This window comes from Cryptosporidium ryanae (assembly GCF_009792415.1).
Source record: "Cryptosporidium ryanae isolate 45019 chromosome Unknown contig_68, whole genome shotgun sequence".
In the NCBI taxonomy this organism is placed as follows: domain Eukaryota; phylum Apicomplexa; class Conoidasida; order Eucoccidiorida; family Cryptosporidiidae; genus Cryptosporidium; species Cryptosporidium ryanae.
This window is the reverse complement of record NW_027125515.1, coordinates 73882-94091: the sequence shown is the minus strand read 5'-3', so window position 1 is coordinate 94091 and position 20210 is coordinate 73882. Positions and strand designations below refer to the sequence as shown.

General features: G+C 28.0%; 5 protein-coding genes across 5 annotated transcripts; 3 read left to right on the top strand and 2 right to left on the bottom strand.

Moving 5' to 3' along the window:
* Positions 1-498: 498 nt before the first annotated feature.
* On the top strand, positions 499-7653 carry FG386_003224 (uncharacterized protein; the record flags this gene model as incomplete). The annotated part of the gene is made up of 1 exon (XM_067342452.1): positions 499-7653. One exon carries the CDS (start codon positions 499-501, stop codon positions 7651-7653), a length of 7155 nt encoding a protein of 2384 aa, XP_067198393.1.
* A 139-nt stretch (positions 7654-7792) lies between these two features.
* Positions 7793-9370, top strand: FG386_003223 (TBC domain containing protein; the record flags this gene model as incomplete). The annotated part of the gene is made up of 1 exon (XM_067342451.1): positions 7793-9370. The coding sequence occupies one exon, from the start codon at positions 7793-7795 to the stop codon at positions 9368-9370; it is 1578 nt and encodes a 525-aa protein (XP_067198392.1).
* Positions 9371-9468: 98 nt separating this feature from the next.
* FG386_003222 (uncharacterized protein) lies at positions 9469-12702 on the top strand (the record flags this gene model as incomplete). The annotated part of the gene is made up of 1 exon (XM_067342450.1): positions 9469-12702. The coding sequence occupies one exon, from the start codon at positions 9469-9471 to the stop codon at positions 12700-12702; it is 3234 nt and encodes a 1077-aa protein (XP_067198391.1).
* A 35-nt stretch (positions 12703-12737) lies between these two features.
* Positions 12738-16334, bottom strand: FG386_003221 (uncharacterized protein; the record flags this gene model as incomplete). The annotated part of the gene is made up of 1 exon (XM_067342449.1): positions 12738-16334. One exon carries the CDS (start codon positions 16332-16334, stop codon positions 12738-12740), a length of 3597 nt encoding a protein of 1198 aa, XP_067198390.1.
* A 65-nt stretch (positions 16335-16399) lies between these two features.
* Positions 16400-20059, bottom strand: FG386_003220 (uncharacterized protein; the record flags this gene model as incomplete). The annotated part of the gene is made up of 1 exon (XM_067342448.1): positions 16400-20059. The coding sequence occupies one exon, from the start codon at positions 20057-20059 to the stop codon at positions 16400-16402; it is 3660 nt and encodes a 1219-aa protein (XP_067198389.1).
* Positions 20060-20210: the final 151 nt, after the last annotated feature.

Genomic DNA, 20210 nt, shown 5'->3' with positions numbered 1-20210 from the left:
ATTGGAGTAAAATCACTCCTGCTAATATCAACATAAAGAAGAAACAGTTAAATAACGACATTTTGTTAGGGAATAGTATTAAGACTTTTTAACTATGTAATAAACAACTTTGATTTATTTTTGGTAAGTTTTATACATTAATGTGGCAATGTATTGACTGAGTTTAGAAGAGAAATGTGATTTAGATCAAGTTGAAACTGCAATGATTAGTCTTGGTTTCCGTGTTTCTGAAAAGATATCTTTTCTGAAGATAATTGAAATCGATGAGCATTTTCTATTTATTCAGCGTCACTTTCTATTTTAAACTCTTATTTATTTTTATTTGAGCAATGCATGATGATTGACCATTTCGTGATTTTTATGACGAATTAGTTGTCGCCCCAGTCTGATCTTTGCTCTTATTAAAATACATTTTGAGTCAATCTTGCACTGTTTTTTAGTGTTCACTAATCTGTTTTAAAATTTCAACTTAAGTTTGGTGATAAAATTTCTTTTGAAATGAAGAACTTGAGAGAAATTCTTGTAAATAGATTTATATGTTTATTTCCTTCAGTTTTTCAGGGCAATTTCGGAGGATCTTCGTATCTTTCAGAGTCCGACATTTCACTTATTATAGAAGATATTGAGGGAGTTGAATTTAGTTCTGAAAAACATTTTGGAGTTCTCATTATTATTTTAGTTTCTTTTGAAAATGACAAACTTGACAAAAGGAAGCTTTTTGGTCTTTTTAAAAAATTAATTGTGGATAATGCCCTTTTAAACTGTGAAGTTAAATGTTTTCAACTTTTATGTGAAATAACTGAATTATTTTTAAATTTTTTAATTGAAAATTGCAAAAATGACATTAATAAGCAATTTCAAGAGGATGAATTTGGCTTTGATTCTAGAGAACCAAATAGCATACTTAGAAGATACATTCTTTTAATTCAATATTTTTTGACTGGTATTTTTGACACCTTATTTCTGAGCATTAACACTGACCTGGTGGATAGCGATATTTTTTGTTCTTATTGTGTTAATGTAATGACTGAATTAGATTGTTTTCTTAAAAATCTGATGATTTCAACTACTGTCTCTCCCGTGAACGACATCGACCTGAAGACAATATTAGATAATGGACTAAACTTGCAACAAAGTTTATACATATATTTTGATCAAAATTTGTTGCTCAAAATATTGCTCTCTTTAATTAAGATAGTTAATATCATGGTTAGATATTGCAAATTTGAAAGCATTTCTTGTTTTCTGAATTCATATATTTTAGATAAGCGTGAATATAAAAATTCAGATGGAAAAGTAATTGGAAAAAGTGTTTGCCTTCTTATTTTGGAATTGCTTTCTGAAAGCAACGTATCAATTTTAAACATAGAGATCATTAAATCCCTTGGGTTGTATTTATCTTTCTTTTTAACAATTTCACGTTCAGTCTCTTTGTTTTCAAATAGTAATGAATATATTGATTTTAAATCAATAAATAGTAAAATTGGGACTTTTATCAATGACAGTAAACTTTCGGGAATCGGACTTACATCTATTTATAGAGGAATTATAATTTCTAAACCATTATTCATAAATTCACATGAGAAAAATTCTCTTTTGGAGAAGTTTGATAGCCAATTTTTCAATTCCTCACTTAATTATTTCCAGGATACTTTAAAAAATTGTTGCAATAATAATCATTGTTTACTTGTTGTACAATCAATTAGCGTCTGGACTTCTATTCTCATAAAAGAGTTAAGTATAATGAATAAAACTTTATTGTCTGAGTCTTGCTTTAACATTTACTTAAAATCAATATATAAAATAATTGTCATGTTTTTAGACCAGAATAATAATTTTTATTTAAAATCAATAATTCAACTATTAGAAACATTCGTTGAATTTGCACTTACTTTGGATTATTATCTTGAAGGAAGAATTCTTATCGAATTAAATTTAAATCCTGTAAATTGGTTAATTGACTCAGTTTTAAATAACAATTGGAATAATATTAAATGCAAGTATTTTTTTTTAGAGAAAATTCTAAGCCGTATTATTATTTTATATAAAAATAAATCTACTGATTATTTGGAATTTGGAAAACTGTCTTCGATCGAAAACTTTAAATTTAATTTATATAGTGAACCTGAATATGAATTAATAGATGATAATGAAACTAATTTTTTATTCACTTTATTATATTCGCTTTCAATTCAAAATACATCCTCTTCTGCTTTTAACTTAATTGTTACTTGGTATAAATTAAACGAATTATATCATAAAAATTATTCCCACGCTAAAACACATAACTGTAACTTTTTGGATTTTATATTGTTCTTAACTGTAAACATTATTAACAATAAATTCAAACTGCAAGAACTTAATATTATCACAAATGAGGGAAAATATTTATTATTTAGAAAATTACTTAAAATACTTAAAGTAACAAACAAGAAATACTACGAAGAGAAGCTTTCATTTATTTTTCATCTGGTTAACACTCAATTTTGCAAGTATGAAGTTTCATTTTATTCTAATTCTTATTTAAATCCATTTTTATCGTTAATTCTTCCAGAGATAAAAAAGAATGGCACATTATTCTGGCAAAACTGTTTAGATGAAAACATTAATGCTGATAATCTAAATTTGGTCGTTGTTTTCGATGTCCCAACTACTATAGAATTTATACCTTCTTCATATATAATTGAAAATATTTCATCTTTTAATTCAGAGATTATTTCTTCAATACTAGAACTGGCTTCTATAAAAACAAGAGTGAAGAGTAAGAAAATAGATATTGAGTGTATGAATTTAGTGAATGAATTAGAACTATTGTTTATTACTATTAGTAATATAAATACAATAGGTATTCAGGGAGGAATCTTCAGAAAAATCGTGATACTCATGAAAGAAAAATTTGACTTGAGTAAAAAAATTTTACTTAGAAACGAGCTTTCAACTTTAACGAAACAAAAATTGTGCACTTTACTTGGAAAAATTTTCAAATTTTTGTTTACATCATTTGGATTGCACATTTCATATGACAAAACAGATTTATTTCTGCAAATATTCCTTCAGTTTATTAACTCATTTTACAATGAAAATATTTTCGACTATATATTCGAAAAACTAATTTGTTTCAATTCGGAGACGGACTTTTCAAATAATATCGTATCTAGATTACAAAAATTACTATTCTCAACATCTGAAAGTACAAGAGACTGTATAATTAAAATGATTTTAAAAGACCAGAAATTTAGAAATATGTTTTGTGAATTCCATTTTAAATTACATAATTTTGAATTAAAAGAGCAAATAGATATTATCAAGTCTGTATTTTTCCCTTTGATTTCAGATTTAAGACCAAGAGAATACAAAGCTTCAAGTATTATATTGTTTATCTACCTTCAAAAAATAATAGATGAAAAAAATTGCAATAAAGATTTGTTTAACCTACTAGAAAATATCTTAAACTTAAACAGTATAAATATACCCATTGTTTCCTTTAAATCAAGTAATATTCTTATTCATGTATTCAATAGTGAATTATCTTCAAGGATAAACAAATATTTTATAGAAAATAATTTGTTATTGATTTTGAACGGTGAGAATAGAGCTTCGATTCCATTACATTTCATTGTAAATATACTCGGAATATGTTATAAATTTGAAATGGAATCTAAAAATTCTGAAGACAATACTCTTGAAAATAATATTGTATTTTTTGACAAAGTACTTGAATCTTTATATCTTTTAATTATTTGCTTGGCTATTTTACTTAAAAAGATTAATTGTGATTTATTTGTAAAAGGTATGGGCTTCCTTGAGTATGAAGATTTTGAATATCAAATTTCACAAACTATTGAAGAAATAAATATACTTTTTAGGATGACTTTAACATTTGAAAATTCAATTTTAACTAATTCAACAAAATTTAACATAAGTTATATTGTTTGTGAGAATCATGATATTAGTATTGACAAGGAACTATTTGATCTTATTAAATCATTAAATTCATCCCTTTTTTCAGGCAACATTGTTTCATTTATAAATGTCACTTGCAATTTAATTATCCAGCTTATTCTAAGCTCCGACCATCCAGGAAACTCTAACTCTCTCCAAAATTTATTTTTAACGTTTTCATCTTATATTGGAAATATTAAGAGTAAAAATTCGAATTTTTGTTCTAAAAATACCACTAATTTTATAATTGATACTGTAAAATTGAAAATCATGGTGAATTATGAACTCATATCATATTTAACTGGTCAGAATTTTAATTGTATCATGAAACCGAGTTTGATTAATAACAAAAATAAATTGTTAGTTACTGAAAATACTAGAGTTTATCACGAATTGATTGAACTTCCAAAAGTTTGGATTTTTAACTTGTTCCACTCAATAATGCTAGAATCAAAAGAAACGTTACATACAATTCAAAGTACTAATTCTAATATTGAAATTGTTTCTTTAAATTATGAAAAAATAGATGATATTTTTAGTATAATTATTCAAAAAAATAGCTACAATTATTTAAATGACATATCAAAATACTTAAAGTATAAAATTTACGATGTCATTAAAATTTGCGATAAAGAATATTTTAGGGTATTTGAAATTCCACTGCCCAAGAGAAATTCTGCAAATTTATCTAATACCATTGGTACAATAGTTTGTTTATTATTAGAGAATACAGAAGCAACCTGTTTTGTTAAAACGCTGCTAAAATTGTTCATAATTGGGAGCCTAAGTTCATACGATCCTGTAGAAAATAATTTTGTTTTAAATGTAAATAAATATTTAAAGAATACCATAATTGCCAATAACTTTGTACATTTTAATAACATACTCGCCCTTTTAATTAGCAAGTCAAAAACAGGATGTGGATCTAGTTCATTTCTTGAACTTTTTGACATAGATATATTGTGTGGATTATTAATATCTGCATTCATCAGTATAAAATTGTATAATTTTAATATTGATAGTAATATTAGATTCATGCTTTGTAATTCATCACTTAATTTAATGTCTTCATTAATTAAGAGGTTTGCTTTTGAACATTATGAAGGTGGAGACTATTTGGACGATCCTCAGAATTATAATGACAAATTCGAATTTAAAAAAATAAGAAACAAAGTTAATTACAACTATAGAGATATTGGAATTAATATTTCAAATTATTATACCTTGAGTGAACTTTCTGGACTTAAAAAAAAAACTGTTCTACAGTATTACTTTTCAACTTTAACTCAATGTAAATTCAATTTCTGTTATTCTTTAAAATTTATTAAAAAAAATACAGATATGTTCGAGTTATGCATAATTGAAGCTTTGTTAAATTCAAATCATTATCAATTCCAAGGAATGGCTTTACTATTTCTATCTGAAATTTCTATTTCATGGTCTGAATGTTCTCAAAATATGGCATTATCAATCATAAAAACAATATATTCTCCCTCATATTTTATAAGATCTTACTCTGCAAGACTTTTAACAAATATTATTTTAAAGTCTTTGAATGACAAAGATATAATTAGTCCAGAAACTGGTACTTTTGAAGATACTATAGATTACCAAATTCTTAAAATATTGTCAGAAAGGATTATTTCCATTAATTCTCGTAAACACTCATTAATTTATTTATTATGCGAGTTTATTGAATATTCTTTATTTTGTAAGCTACCTATTAAATATAATTTACTTCATGGTGCATTATTACTTGGAATTAATATATTAAAACGTCCAAATGTAAAATTTTTTATTTCAATAATGGTTTCCGAGTCAGAAAATATTAGTTTCTTTATAAAGAAGAATTTAAATTTGCTTTTACAAAATTCATCTAATGAGATATTTAAGAGCTACATAATTCGCGTATCTATGTTTGACTTTATTGATCTAATGTTGGATTTGGAGTTTCCAAACAAAATTGAATTTGAAATGAAACTTAAAACCAAATTACATGTAAATAACCACTTTCAAAGAGCTCAAATAACTGCTGGTGAATTAGAAGTAAATCCTATGTGTTTCTTTTACCAAATTTTATGTGATAGTATTACAGAATGCATTAATAATGTTCAACTACTATCTTTAAGAGCAATTAAAACTGGACGTTATTTTGAATTAATTGAACTCAATAATATTTTATTTTTCAAGAAAACACAAACTACTGGAACAAGTATGTTTATTCATCCAAAAGTGTTATTTGAATTTTATCTTATCATTTGGGAAAACATTAAATCTGTTCCAAAAGCTGATTTCAACTCATTTATGGATGTAATAATTGAAATAATGAATTTTCACATAGAATCTTTGTATGATTTTTTAATTTATTTTAATTCAAATATAATTGAAGAGAAAAATACAAATAATCTTCATACCATTTTACTAGAAGCTATTCGTGTAATAGTTGAATTTGTTTCTTTTTTAGCAAGAGATCAAAATATTTCTGAAATCATTCTATTGAATAAGTTTCCGAAATTGAACATTTACTTAAATCTCAAACTTATTGAAAAGGCATTATTTTACGATTACAACAATCCTATAAATATAAAAACAAATTCAATTTATACAAATTTAAAACTTTCTACTTCTCTACTTGAGAATTCTGAATTTATTCAGAACTTAATAATTATTTATGTCAGGTTCCACTTTCCGTTATCATATAGAATGGAAATTAATGATTTCAAATACATTATAGTTTCTGAAATATTCAACAATTATATGAATGGTTTATTTTCTGACAATTCACAATTTAATTACCTAAACATGACTGAATTAAATAAACACTATATATGTTCCCTCGAGGAAACTGTATTTTTAACTATTAATTATGAAATAAAACTATTAGGAATAAATTTCATCAATGTTGATACAAATGAAATTAAAAAAGTTTTTACCGTTGAAACTGGTACAATTTGTTCCTATTTTTTACTGAACAAAAATTGTTGGTACAATTTGATGCTTTCTCTAATCTTGCTATCATCCAGTGAAATTGCAGAAATAAGATTAAGATGTCAACATATATTTTCTAGACACTTAAACACAATAAAACATTTTTCCGAAATAATTAGTGGAAACTCCTCAATTGAACTAAACAATTATACACCTAGTAGTAGTAGATCTATAATACACTCTTTAATAAAATATAATAGTGACAATTATTGCATTTTTTCATTATTAACGATGGATTCTCTATCAAGAATTATACTTAACACCAAAAGTAAGGAAGCTTCGGTACATCTCTTCCCAAAAGAAGTGGAGAACATTCACAATGATTACATGTTTACGCTAAAAATTTTGCATAACAATATTCTTAAATATTTAGCCCTTAAAAATGGAAGTACTATTTCTAACAATCAACTATCTGAAATAGAGTTCTACATAGGTTCATGGGAAGATGACATATCAAATAATTTTAATGTATTTCAGAAAATTGAAAAAAGCATCAATACTGTCCCAGATGAATTGTTTACTATAGACCTGTTTGGAAACATTCTTAAAAGTGAAATAAATATTTATTTGCTTGTTATTCTACTTATGAAATGTGAAATCATAATAAAATTTGAAACCTCAATAGGTAGAAAAAACAGAGTCAGTTTCTCAATTGACGATATTGAAACATATAGATGTAAATTAGAATTTATACTGTCTGAAGTACATAAAAATCTCGATTAATTTTTTTTTTCTTTTTGCTCTCTAAAAGGTAGCTGATTTGTTTGGGGGACATTTGTGGGGAGGGGAATTATGATTTTTGTATAGAAATTTTTTGTTTGCATATGTTATTACTTACCTCATTAATTAAACATTCCATATAATGGTGGACTTTGAAGTTTTTGAGAAAGAAGAATACTCTGTTTGTATAGAGGATTCAGATTTATATCAGTTTCATGAATATATCAAAGAAAATCCACTAGTTAATTTTGTTAGTTATACCGAAGAAATATGTTTCAAGAAATCAGGGCAAATGCAAAAAAATAAATTTAAAGATATTCCACGTCTTAAGTGGTTAATTTTATTAAGAGTTATTCCATTAAATATTTTCAATATGCCCTTTTATGAGTATTCAAGAGAAATAATTGACCTTTTAAATCGTGAAAGAAATGAATACAATATTTCTTTCAAAAAATATAGACCAGATATCTCTAAAATGACATCTATGGACCCTTTAACATCTCATCCTCTTTCACAGAGTGCGAGTAACCCCTGGAATGAGCAACAGAAAAACAGTGAATTGCTTGATGAAATTTGGAAAGATATAACCAGAACGTTTTCTGAACGTCAACTCTTCTCCGAAATTGGTACGAGACAATTGTTACAAAGAGTCTTGTTTACATGGACACGTGAGAATCCTGAATTTGGTTATAAACAAGGAATGAACGAACTTGCTGCAGTTTTATTTCTCGTAAATTTCAGTCAGAAATCAAAATTTACAAATGGTGAATCTCAATCCACTGAAAAAATGGAGAAAAATAATAATCCAATTACTAATCTAATTTTTACCGGAGATTCAATTGAAGCGGACACATTTATCATGTTTAAATCATTGATGAGCACCTTCGGGATAAAGTACATGTTCCAATCCCCGGATGACCTTCAGAGTAATGAACAAAAACTGAAAACAGACGATTTCAAGCTTCCAATTATTCATAGATGCAATAATATCTATAGTATACTAGAAAATATTGATAAAGAGCTTTATCTTCATCTTGTAAAAGAACACGGAATAGAACCTCAGATATTGTTTCTAAGGTGGATTAGACTTTTATTTTCTAGAGAGTTTTCCAATTTAAATGACTCATTAATAAATTGGGAATTAATGTTTTGTGACTCCCTTAAAAATGGATCAAAGTACACTGCTGACAACCTGAAAATGAAAATTTCCGCCTTAAGTGAACAAAAAAATGAAAAAATATGTCTTATTGTTGAATCAATTATGCCAATTTTTAACTTTGTTGCTGTCTCAATTTTAGAAAGTAAACGTGATAAAATTTTAAGTATGGATTACAATCAGACTCTCAAGTTTTTGGTTAATCAATCAAGTCTAACAGTTGACCCACTTGCAATTATTCAAAATGCAAACAAGCTTTCTTGTTTTGTTTCAAATAACTTCCTTGATTCTAACTCAGAAAGGAAGGTTATTTGTAAGAATAACGGAAGAAATAATTTTTTTGATCACAGAGATATTCACTACTCTCAAATTAAAAATAATGCAATGATATCCTTGGGTAACCTTAAAGGATCAAAGGTAAGTGACTCACTATTAGAAATAACAAGGAATTTGCACACAAGTGCGAACAATATAGATGATATAGAGCTATTGAAAAGCACTATATTTTCTTCATGTAAAGAACTACTTTTAATTGGAAAAGTACTTAAAGAAAGGAACATTTAAATTTTTTTTACATTTTTTTTTTCTTGTGGTAGCCATTCCCGCGCGTAAATCTATTTGTGCCTTTAGTTACATGGATAATTTTCTTCAATGATGAAGTCATGATGTGGTCTCGGAAACTCTATATTTCAATTATTTTTTCAATTTTTGCAAACATACTGACTGTTTTTGCATCGATTGTTGATATCCCGTGGCCAGTATCAACAAATTATATATTGTCTAGCCTTGAAACTGCACAACAAATAATAAATAATTCCCGAGTATTAACACTAGACGATTTTGTTGATGAACATTGTAAAACAAGTGATTATTATCCATATATAGACAATGAATATTCAAAAGAAATGTGGGAATGGTTTATTTCATGGCACTCTGATTCAAGCGTATTGGCTGGAATGATACTTGAAAATTTAATTGTTTTAGATTCAAAAAATGTGCAAGTGGATGTGAAACCATTGTTATCTGAATATTTCGATAAATTAATATGGAGGGAAATAGTAAGTTGCGTTATATTTGGGATATCCATTTTCCTATTTATTTTAGTTGCACTTGCTTTTGTTCTGTGTAGAGTTTTAAATGACAGAGTGATATCCTTTGAGGAAACAACACAAGGTCTATGGAAAATAAAGTTGAGTATATATATGTTAATTTTATTGTTATGTATATTATCCACAGGATATATAATGGTATCTATTGTTACAATAGTCAATTTTGTAAACTTTTCATTTTCATTTTCTTCTTCTGTCTGTTGGTTGGCAACTGGAGTAGATGCACTTTCAAATGGAAATATAAATATAAACACAACCTCTGGTGGCTTTAATGTTGTAGAAGCATCTTTAAGAACGAACACAACAATCCCATTTATTGGTACTTTACCTTTGTACGGACTTTTTCAGGAGCTTGCATCTGTAGAAGCAATTAACGGTCTAGTTAATTCTACCTTCGACTATATAGATAGTGTTGGATTCTCCACTAGCCTAAGTCAAAGATTATCAGATATGGTCACCGTTTTCACGAATACTAGCCTTATTAAACCAGCAAATACAAAGTGGTCAATTCCCTCGGGACCTTCACTATCAGTTCTCGTAAATCAGGCAGCAAGTTCTTTCTTACCTGTACGAGACACTCTTTATAATTCAATGGTTCCAATATTATCAGAAATAGTGTCCCTTGCAAAGTCAGTAGATACATCATCAATGACTTATTCCGTATCTGCCTATTTTGATGTTTTCCAAGAATTTATAAGATATACCATGCTCTTTATAATGTTTTCAAAAACAGGTAGTAACACAATTTTTACAATAATTACTACATTATGCTCTTGTTCCATTTTTGTTGGTATATTAACAATAGTATTTTCAATTTTACACATAAAATTATTTCTTTCGGGAAGAAGCCACATTGGTTTTTTCCAATCAAGATCTGCATTAGTAGCTGTCGCATTTATTATCTTGGGATTTTCAACAATTTTTTCATTCATTACGTATACGTTGACAATTGCAGGCACTGTTGGTAAGGACTACTGTGCTTGGGTGGTTAAAGATTTGTTCAGTACGACAGGAATGAACTGGATATCTACAATAGGTCCTGAAATTGGGATGGTATTCAGTATTTGCCTATATCCACTTGCAACATATATTAGAGTAAGTGATGATAATAATACTAGAGAGCTAGATGAAGTAGAATTTTATTCCAATAGAATTAGATTACTAGAGGAAATTGGAATTTCAGACAATACTAATAAATATTATGACAAGCTTAAGCATAATTATGAAAAAATAATTAGTAATATTAATGATACCAACAAACACTCAGAAGATATATTAAAAGAGTATAATTTCAGTTTAAATAGTGAAACATTCAATAATATAGACAATAATAGAAAACTAGGAGAAAAACCTATTGATCTTTCAAAATTAGGTTTAAAAAGTGGTTCGCTTTTAACTAAAGATGATTCAAAAAACAGTATTCTACTAGCAGAGCAATATAAAGGTAAAAAGGTTTACACCTTACTTTCCAATGTTCCAGCAAACAACAGTATGTCGATATTATTTTACGCACTTTTACCTGGAAATCTTGTTCTTGATCTTGCAAATATTGTACCAGAATATCTCAATATTGCCTCTACAACTTTGAGTATTGCGGAACAATCTTTTACTTACGTAAATGTAACTGACTACATAAAATTTTCATTAATGTATTTACCGGATACCCAAGAATCATCATCAGCTGAACAGGAAGTTCCTGTACTGGTATTAATTACACAGAGTTATTTCTCTGAGAAAACATTAACAAAAAATTCAATATTTGGATACACGACTTACAGCTCTTTATGTAGTAGTAGTAACAACGATATTTCAACATTGATGATATCCTCCCAACTACCTGTAAAAATACCTGGTTTGGAAACTCTTCAAACAATTATAGAGCCATTCAAAATCAAACCCCTAGTAGGCAATGATCCGATTATTAAGACTACCAAATCAGAATCAAATGATAGTTCTCTTATATTTTCAGAGGAACAAATTACAGATATGAATATGCAACAATTTCAGGAATTATCTTTTGAACCCCTAAATAATACCATGATGACTGAATTTGAAAAACATGACAACTTGGTAATTGATGCAAGCACTAATTTTGATGAGCTTGATTTGGATTCATACTATAAAATGAATAAATACTTCACCGAATATCCTATTTCAAGCTATAAAGAAACATTAGAGTGGGTAAAAAAATTAGCGAAGTTATATGACTATAAATTTTATTGTTACCCATTTTCTTGGGTTGATATAGAAAGGATAAAGGCGGACCCTAATACTGGTAACAACACGTTGTATTTGGAATTCCATGGGAAAGAATGCAACTATCTGGAATTTGAGAGATACATTACTAGTATAGGATATGATTATTTGATTAACCCAACTAATATTGCTTTTAATGAAGTCAAGAGGTTATATAAAGATATAAACCATAGAATAAAAAGTATGTTGGGAAGTGCAATGATCCTCAAAAATATCAGAACGGAAGCACATAATTGTGGTCAAGTATCTGTGGATTCTACAAATGCTATAGTTACTTTTTGTGGTATGATTGGCAGGACAAAAGACACATTAATTATCTTGTTAAATGTTGCTACTTTTATTGGTTTTGCAATAAGCATAATAATAGGTGCAATTTGGATTATTTCCCTTAGGTATGAATCTAGAATTTCAGATTCAATATTAGAGATGGAACAATCAAGTAATGAGTCCGAGGGAAATTCTGATGGTGAACTTAGTAGGGTAGATCTCAAAATAAATACTGTAAGCAATCTTCCTGTAAAAAATAGTTAATATTTAGGTATACTTAACTGTATTCTAAAAAAAAGTTACAAATTAAACCAGGGATCAGCTACATTACACCAGCAGTTACATTCAGGTACAGGACATTCATCAAAGCATTCAAACCATTCATTAATGTGTTTAAGACAACCACCATGATGGCAATACAAACACCAACTGTACCAGTTTTCTATTGAATCAGGTTTCGCACAAAAATCTGTTTCTTTTAAGTTATTTTTTGTCCTACTTACTGAATTTACTGACATTTCAGATAAGCATATTACACATCTTGCAAGTGGTTTGTTACAGAATTTATTTGGGCAATTTAAAATAATTGAGGCAACTTCGGAACTCATTGAGCCATCATGTTGGTATATAGGGGAGATATTTGAAAGGTTTTTATTTGAACCAATATTTAAACCAACTTTATCCTGTTCAACTAATTGAAAATGTTTTTGAAAATCATTATTATCATTTACTTCACTTTCTTTTTGTAAACCGTGTGAATTTCTATTTAAATTAGATATCCCTGATACTATATTATTAGGTTCGCAATACTTCTGTGTCAAAGGTTGTTCGCAATAATAGCAATATATTGTGTTTCCCGAAGGTGCTGAAAAAAAAGGAATTTCCAAACCTTTTTCTTCAAAAGTTAATAGATAGGTTGAACTGAGAATATTCAATTCATAAAGTGCCACAAAACTTCCGCTCAATTTTAGTTTCGTAGTTATATAACCATATGTTGGTTTATCAATTGGTTCACAACTGTTAATTGAGTGAACTATTGCCGAGTTATTTTTAAGCAATTTTCTGTATTCATCGATACATTTATTGATAATCTCAACGTATTCTGCACAAAATGAATCATTATTACAGTAATGAAGGAAACAAGAACCAAATAAAGAAATGGTTTGAATATCTCCAAAAGAAATAGATAAGAACTTTTGTAACAAATTCTTGATAATCGTCCGAGGTTCAATAATATCTTCATATTTTGTACCATCATATCTTTGTGAACTTAAAGATGAATTTAAAACATTGAAACAGTCTTGTTTTGAAATATCTTTCCCCTTTTTTGAATAATCTTCTCTTGAAAAAACAATGTTATTCCCGTTTACGTTCAACTTTTCGTCAAAATTCTCTAAAGGGCGAATTCTTTGAATATCTTGCAGTCCTATAATATAAATGCAGTCCAAAAGACCATTATTAGACATTTTTAAAATCATCATTTCGATTAAATTTGAAATTGAATTTATCGGTAAGTAATACAGCGAAACTACAATCAATAAATGTGAAGGTATGTAAATGTAAGATTCCAAATTCAAACACGGAATAAATAAGTTCTCTAATAAATAATCAGAGAATTTTAACTCCTCCGATTCCAAATATAAATAGTTAATAACTACAACAAGAAATCTAATTGAAAGTTGCAGAGTAGATTCAAGGAAAATGTTGCAATTCCATATAGGTAAATAGTATTCATCGTCCAAAAGTTGTTCGCTAGTTGAAACTATCGATGAATGATAAAAACTAATGTCATTTTTATCTAAATTATTCACCTTGCTATTGTTATATAAATTTGTAATGATAATACCAACAGAATTCAGGAATAATACTAAATTGTTCATAAAAGACAATTTGAGCTGCTTGAATTCATTTTCTAGATTGTTATTCAATAGTTCTGAGATATAATTGCATTGAGATAAAAAAACTGGATATTTCAGTGTGATGCAGTTCCACAAAAATGTAAGTAAGTTGTGTTCAATAATTGAAATATCATTAATACCTTTATGTTCATGTTTTTTAGTTACATTCAATGAAATTCCAAATGAAGAGACTAATTTCTCTCTAATTCCTGAAGAAAACACTTCTATATTTTTAAATTTTTCACTTACCAACTCCGTTTTCACCTCAAAACTATAATTAATGTCTGCTGTTTTGATAAATTTCAACCTGTATATCGTTTCTTCACTATTACCTTGACCTTTGATGGCGTCAACTATATCCTTATATCCAGGGAAAAAAAAATCTTCAAATTTATAATCAATTGAATCAATACTATTTGTTTTATTATTTTTGCAGTAATGTATCTGTTTTATTATTTCTTTTAAGTCTGATACTCTATTTGGAAGAATAGATAATACATTAAATGTATAAGAAGCTGATTTCATTAATTTAATTATATCAAATATTTCAGAAACTGAATCTACATAAATACCCATTTTTTGTAATATTGATAGATCCTTTTTGTATTCTCTCACAATTATTTGTGCTTCCTCACAATTAATTGTTTGCCATCTTAATAATAAAGAAAAACAAGATAACTTTTCAATCTTTGATAATCTTTCAGAAAAATATTTAATTAATCTATAAGGAATCCAAGAATAACCCAGCAACTGTGGGGGTTTATATATTTTTGTAGAACATTTGTTCCTTATTTCACAGTCATCTCCAAACATTGAAAAAAATGGTGGGGTATTAAAGGGGAGAAATGAGTTAATGGTAAAGTCAAGGTTAGAAATATAATTCAATGAATCTTCAAATATATATGCAAATGGGTATTTTCCATTTCCATCACCAACCAATTTATTACACCAACAAAACCCATCTTCAATACTACTCTCCAGTTTAATTGGCTCAAAATATGTAAGAAGACTTTTATTCCATCTTAATGAAGACATTTTTGTCCTATGTGAATTAAGATCCAAATTTTGCTGAAAATCAAAAATACTATTCATCGAAACTACAAAAACTCCATTATCTGTACAAATTGAAATGTGATTCTTTTCAAATGGAAACCAACTCAAGAAATTTATATGATCACTTTCAAATTCAATTCCATATAATGGATTTATATCATTATTAGCATTATTCGTTTTTAATGATCTTATATCCGTAATTTCAATAATATCATTCATATCGCTTAAAAGCAAGTAAACATTTTCAATCGGGTCAATTGATATGTAGTTAGTGCATTTCTTTCCTTTAATTTCTATCGCGGACACATTAGTTCTAATGTCATTTAAGCAAGTGAAAAATATGTTTTCACTATTTTTCCATGATGAAACAATGCAATTTGAGTCAATCCACTTACCACATATTGGATACCCTAATCTATTCTTTCTGGTGCTCTTAATTTCCCCTAATTCTACCTTTTTTTTATTTACGTTCAAGTCGAATACAGATAAAACTCCATGATTTTCCGAGAATTTATTATTTGATGAAATTAATTCACAAGACAACAGTAAATTTGAATTGTTTTCCGCAGAATTCCAATCTAAATTTAAGTGATATGTATCTCCTGTCCCTATTTTATTTATATGAATCACCTCTTTATTTATTTTTAAAACATTTATATATTTAGAATAACCTGTCGTAAATGCACCGATATTCAGAGAACTAGACCAGCTGAATGTGGGATTAAAGTGTAGAAATGGTGAAATTCCACAATCATCCAAAAAAATAGAATTTTCTATTTCTTTACAAGGTGCAAAATCAAATATGAAATCTGAATTGGCAGAATTAGTTATTTCTATTCCTGGAGTTACAGCATTATATATTCCTATATTTAATTTATCAACATTATAATAGAAGAATGTATTTGGATCAATTAATGATTGAGAAACTAAAGACTTTCGTTTCATTTTGTTTTAAAAATAAAAAATTTTAAAAAAACTCGTTTTGCGGTACTTAAGTACCAACTTCTAATTCATTCTAAAATACTAATATTTAGGATTTGACTGTCCAAATCATTTTGAGTATTAATTATTTGATCTTCTAACAGCGAAACCGTTGTTGGATGTTGAAGCCAGACACCTTCAGAGTGATATATGTCATTTGAAACACACTCATTTAAATTTGGAATCTGATTATTCATTCTCTCAATATTTCTTTTTGTACACTCAGTCATATAGCTATTAGTTATACTATACCTTTGGCAATTACTTTGATCTTTTTTTGAATTTTCACTTGTGTTTATTATCCTTGCATCTTTTACTCTTGCGTCATCACAACTGTTTATTGTATTTAAGTTGACAGGATAGCACAATATCCATTCAATTTTAGGCAAAATATTTTTTCTTCTATTTTTTAAAAAAATATTTCTGTAATCTATAGCTGCATTAAAGGCAGCTATTAAAGATCCATACAATGCAATACTAAAATGTTGTCCCCTTCCATTACTATCAAGTCCATTTGAGGTGTAGAATCTTCTTTTTTTGCAATACCATGATATTCCAGTTGGAAAAGGCTTAAGTAATTCTGCTAAATCTTCAGACTCAATTATTGACTCTGCTTCTTCCGCATGTATAAACACTTGGCACTTTTGTGTAATACATGAACAGCATTCAATTGCAGAAATCAGAGAATGAACTAATGAGTTTTGTCTGAACCCTGAATTGACACAACTAAATGAATTTATTCCTTTAATGCAACCAACCCCATGATCCTCACCAACATTTGATATAACCCATGAATTAGTCCTAAAGTGCCAAGATATTAAGTCATTTCTTATTACTTCTTCTCCTGAAGGGGAAATGATCTTTAGTCTTATTTTTTTGTAACTTGGATTTTGAGTATCCTTCATTTGGCTATTTCTGTTTGTTAGTGATATATTTTGATTCTCAATTCCAGAATATTCAATTCCAATTCTCTCAATATTATTTTTATACCTGCATCTATTACCAATACTTGCAGCTCTATTACTGACACTTGAGTCTTTTGAATTCAATAACAACGCTTTGCGACGTATGTAGCAAACCTCCGCTATTTCATATGCTATTCTTGCACCGTATGGAGTTGCATCAACTTCTACATCCTGCGAATTTAAATTGAATTTTTGAGTTTGATCATCATCACATAGAAGATCCTCTTCTGCAATAGCCCTCCAAACTAATTTACTTGAATCCCATATTATATTCGGTAGATTTCTAATCAATAATGCTTGATCACATATTACATTAGGTTGCTTTATTTCCTCGGGCAACTTTGTGGATTGTTCTTTCAAATAATTTTCTCTAAATTCGAGTGCCTTTAAAAATGCAGTCAATGGACTCCCATATTTCATTGCCCCAAAAGTAGTTGATGTGAGACCACCATCTTTATCCCTTCTATATGGCACAATAAATGCTTTTCTTTCTGCATGCCAAGTTATTCCTCTCACTCTCCATTCAGTTGGACATTTTGCTGCATTTGAGGTTAAAGGTAATGTTGATCTAACCCTTCTCTTTCTATGTACTGGTGAGAAACACTGTATATATGTTCTATGTGGAATAACTTGATGTTTTTGGTCATTCAAAATAAAACTTGGTGTATTTGAGTAAGAATATAACTGTAAATCACTATTGCTAGTATTTTGGTTTATTTGTTCTTCGACTTTGTTCCCATGAATTTGTGAATCAGTCATAATTTCACAGTCGTTCCCACAACCGTCAACTTCTATAGGATTTGTCTGATATTTACAACCTTCATAACTGTTCAACAACACTTTGTAATCTGGATGCGACGCTAAATCAGTTGGTAGAAATGGTGAATGATAGGTTGACTGAACTATATTTGACCGTGTTTCCTGAATAGTAGAAATGTTTGTATTGTTTAATATTCCGTTTTCAAATGAAAACAAAGCATCAACTAATTCACTCGAAATATATGTCTCACTTAATCTTTTTTCTGTCCATTTTTCTGCCTCAAAAAACTTCTCCAGAACTGAACTCTTTTCTGTATTAGCAAAGTAAGATTTTATTCCATTAGGCTTTAAAATTCCTACCCAACTTTTCTTTAGTTTGTCCCAGTAGATAAAATCCCTCCATTTTGATTTTTTCCAAATTTCATATATTGAATGATCTGAAAATATATATCTTGCCTTACTATCATAGAAACCAATAAAGCTATCTAAAAATAAATCGATTTGTATATTTTGAAAAAAACTAATCTTATGATCATTCTTTCCCTTAATAAGTCTAATCAATACCTCAAATATTGAGTGAAAACTTTCCAGTGCTTTTACATCAGCACTTACTTGTTTAGACTCATTTCCACAATCTGAATTAAAATCAGCATAGAATGAGTCAATACTGTAAGGTGTTTGTTTTTCAATTTTGCTATTAACATCATGAATAATTTTGCAAATTAATGCGGACTTTTGTTTTTCAATTTGTGTATTATTCTTTGAAAATATATTTGAGCAACTATTACAGGCCTTATTCATTTCAAATTCATCAAGTATATTTACTAATAAATTATTGTCATTTTCAACATCATTTAATTTATTGGAATAAAAGCTGTATTCATTTCTTTTATTAAATCCAAAAATAATGCTTAAAGATTTTCTTAGACATATTAAGCAACAAATAGTTGAATATTTTGTATTAGTTGAGTGACCACATTTTTCGTGTATTGTATTAAAGCATAAGGAACATTTATTTAGATACCCTGAATCTTGTTCTATTTCCCTTTTACAAACTCTGCATAACTGAACTATATCGATATCACTCTTCTTTATAACTATCATATTTTTGAAGAATTTCTTGTTACTTTGAACGTACTTTTCGTGGTATTCATCCCCAAAATCAACAATAAGTTCATCACCATTCTTAATTTTGACCCCGGGTATAGAAAGTACAACTAAATGTGGCCATTTGTCAATATATAACCACCTTAACTGAGTATTAGGCCTAACAACTTTATCATCGAAAGGATAAGGTAATTTACAATACCTTAGAAATGCAAACTCATTGCAAAGGTGTGAAATGTCTAGAAAAACGTTATAATCTATGTTTGAAATGTTTGGTAATACAAAATATTTGTTTTGTTGTCCTATTTTTTTATCTTCAGTATGTATCATTCCAGAAATCTCACCAAGTAATATAGGAGTGTTAGATAGTAAGTCCTCACCAGCCCAATGAATAGAAAAAGGCTGTTCAAAGTCATCAATCTCAAATATAGATTCAGATTCCCTTATTTCTATTTTCTCATTTAAGCCGAAGGAAATATCGGAGTTATTCACATAATTAGAGTATATTTGAGAATATATACTATCGTAAAGGGTGTAATTTTTTTTAACATGGTAAGTTATTTGTGGAAACTCTAATTCATAACTCATTTCAAAAAAAGGTTCATTATTACTCTTTTCTTTTGAAGGAATACATGGCTGTAATTGGAATGAACTATGACAGTACGTTCCGTCCAAATAAATTCCCTCTTGTTCACCACCTTTATTATCATCACCATCACTTATTTCATTTTGAACTTTTATTATTTCATCATTAACTTTTTCTTTAATAAAACTTATTTCAGAAGATGTTATAATCTGTTTATTGGAATAATCAATATTTAAGCGTTTTCTGAGTTCAATAAAATCTATTTTTCTCATCACTACAAATTTAATTTTTTTCACTTCAAATTTAGAGATTCAAAACATGTAAAAAAAAATCAAGATTTTTTACTTGAAAGTACATACTTGAAAATTTTTACTTTTTTCTTACCTGCTGTCAAGTAGATAAGAATTTCATGAAAACAAAAAT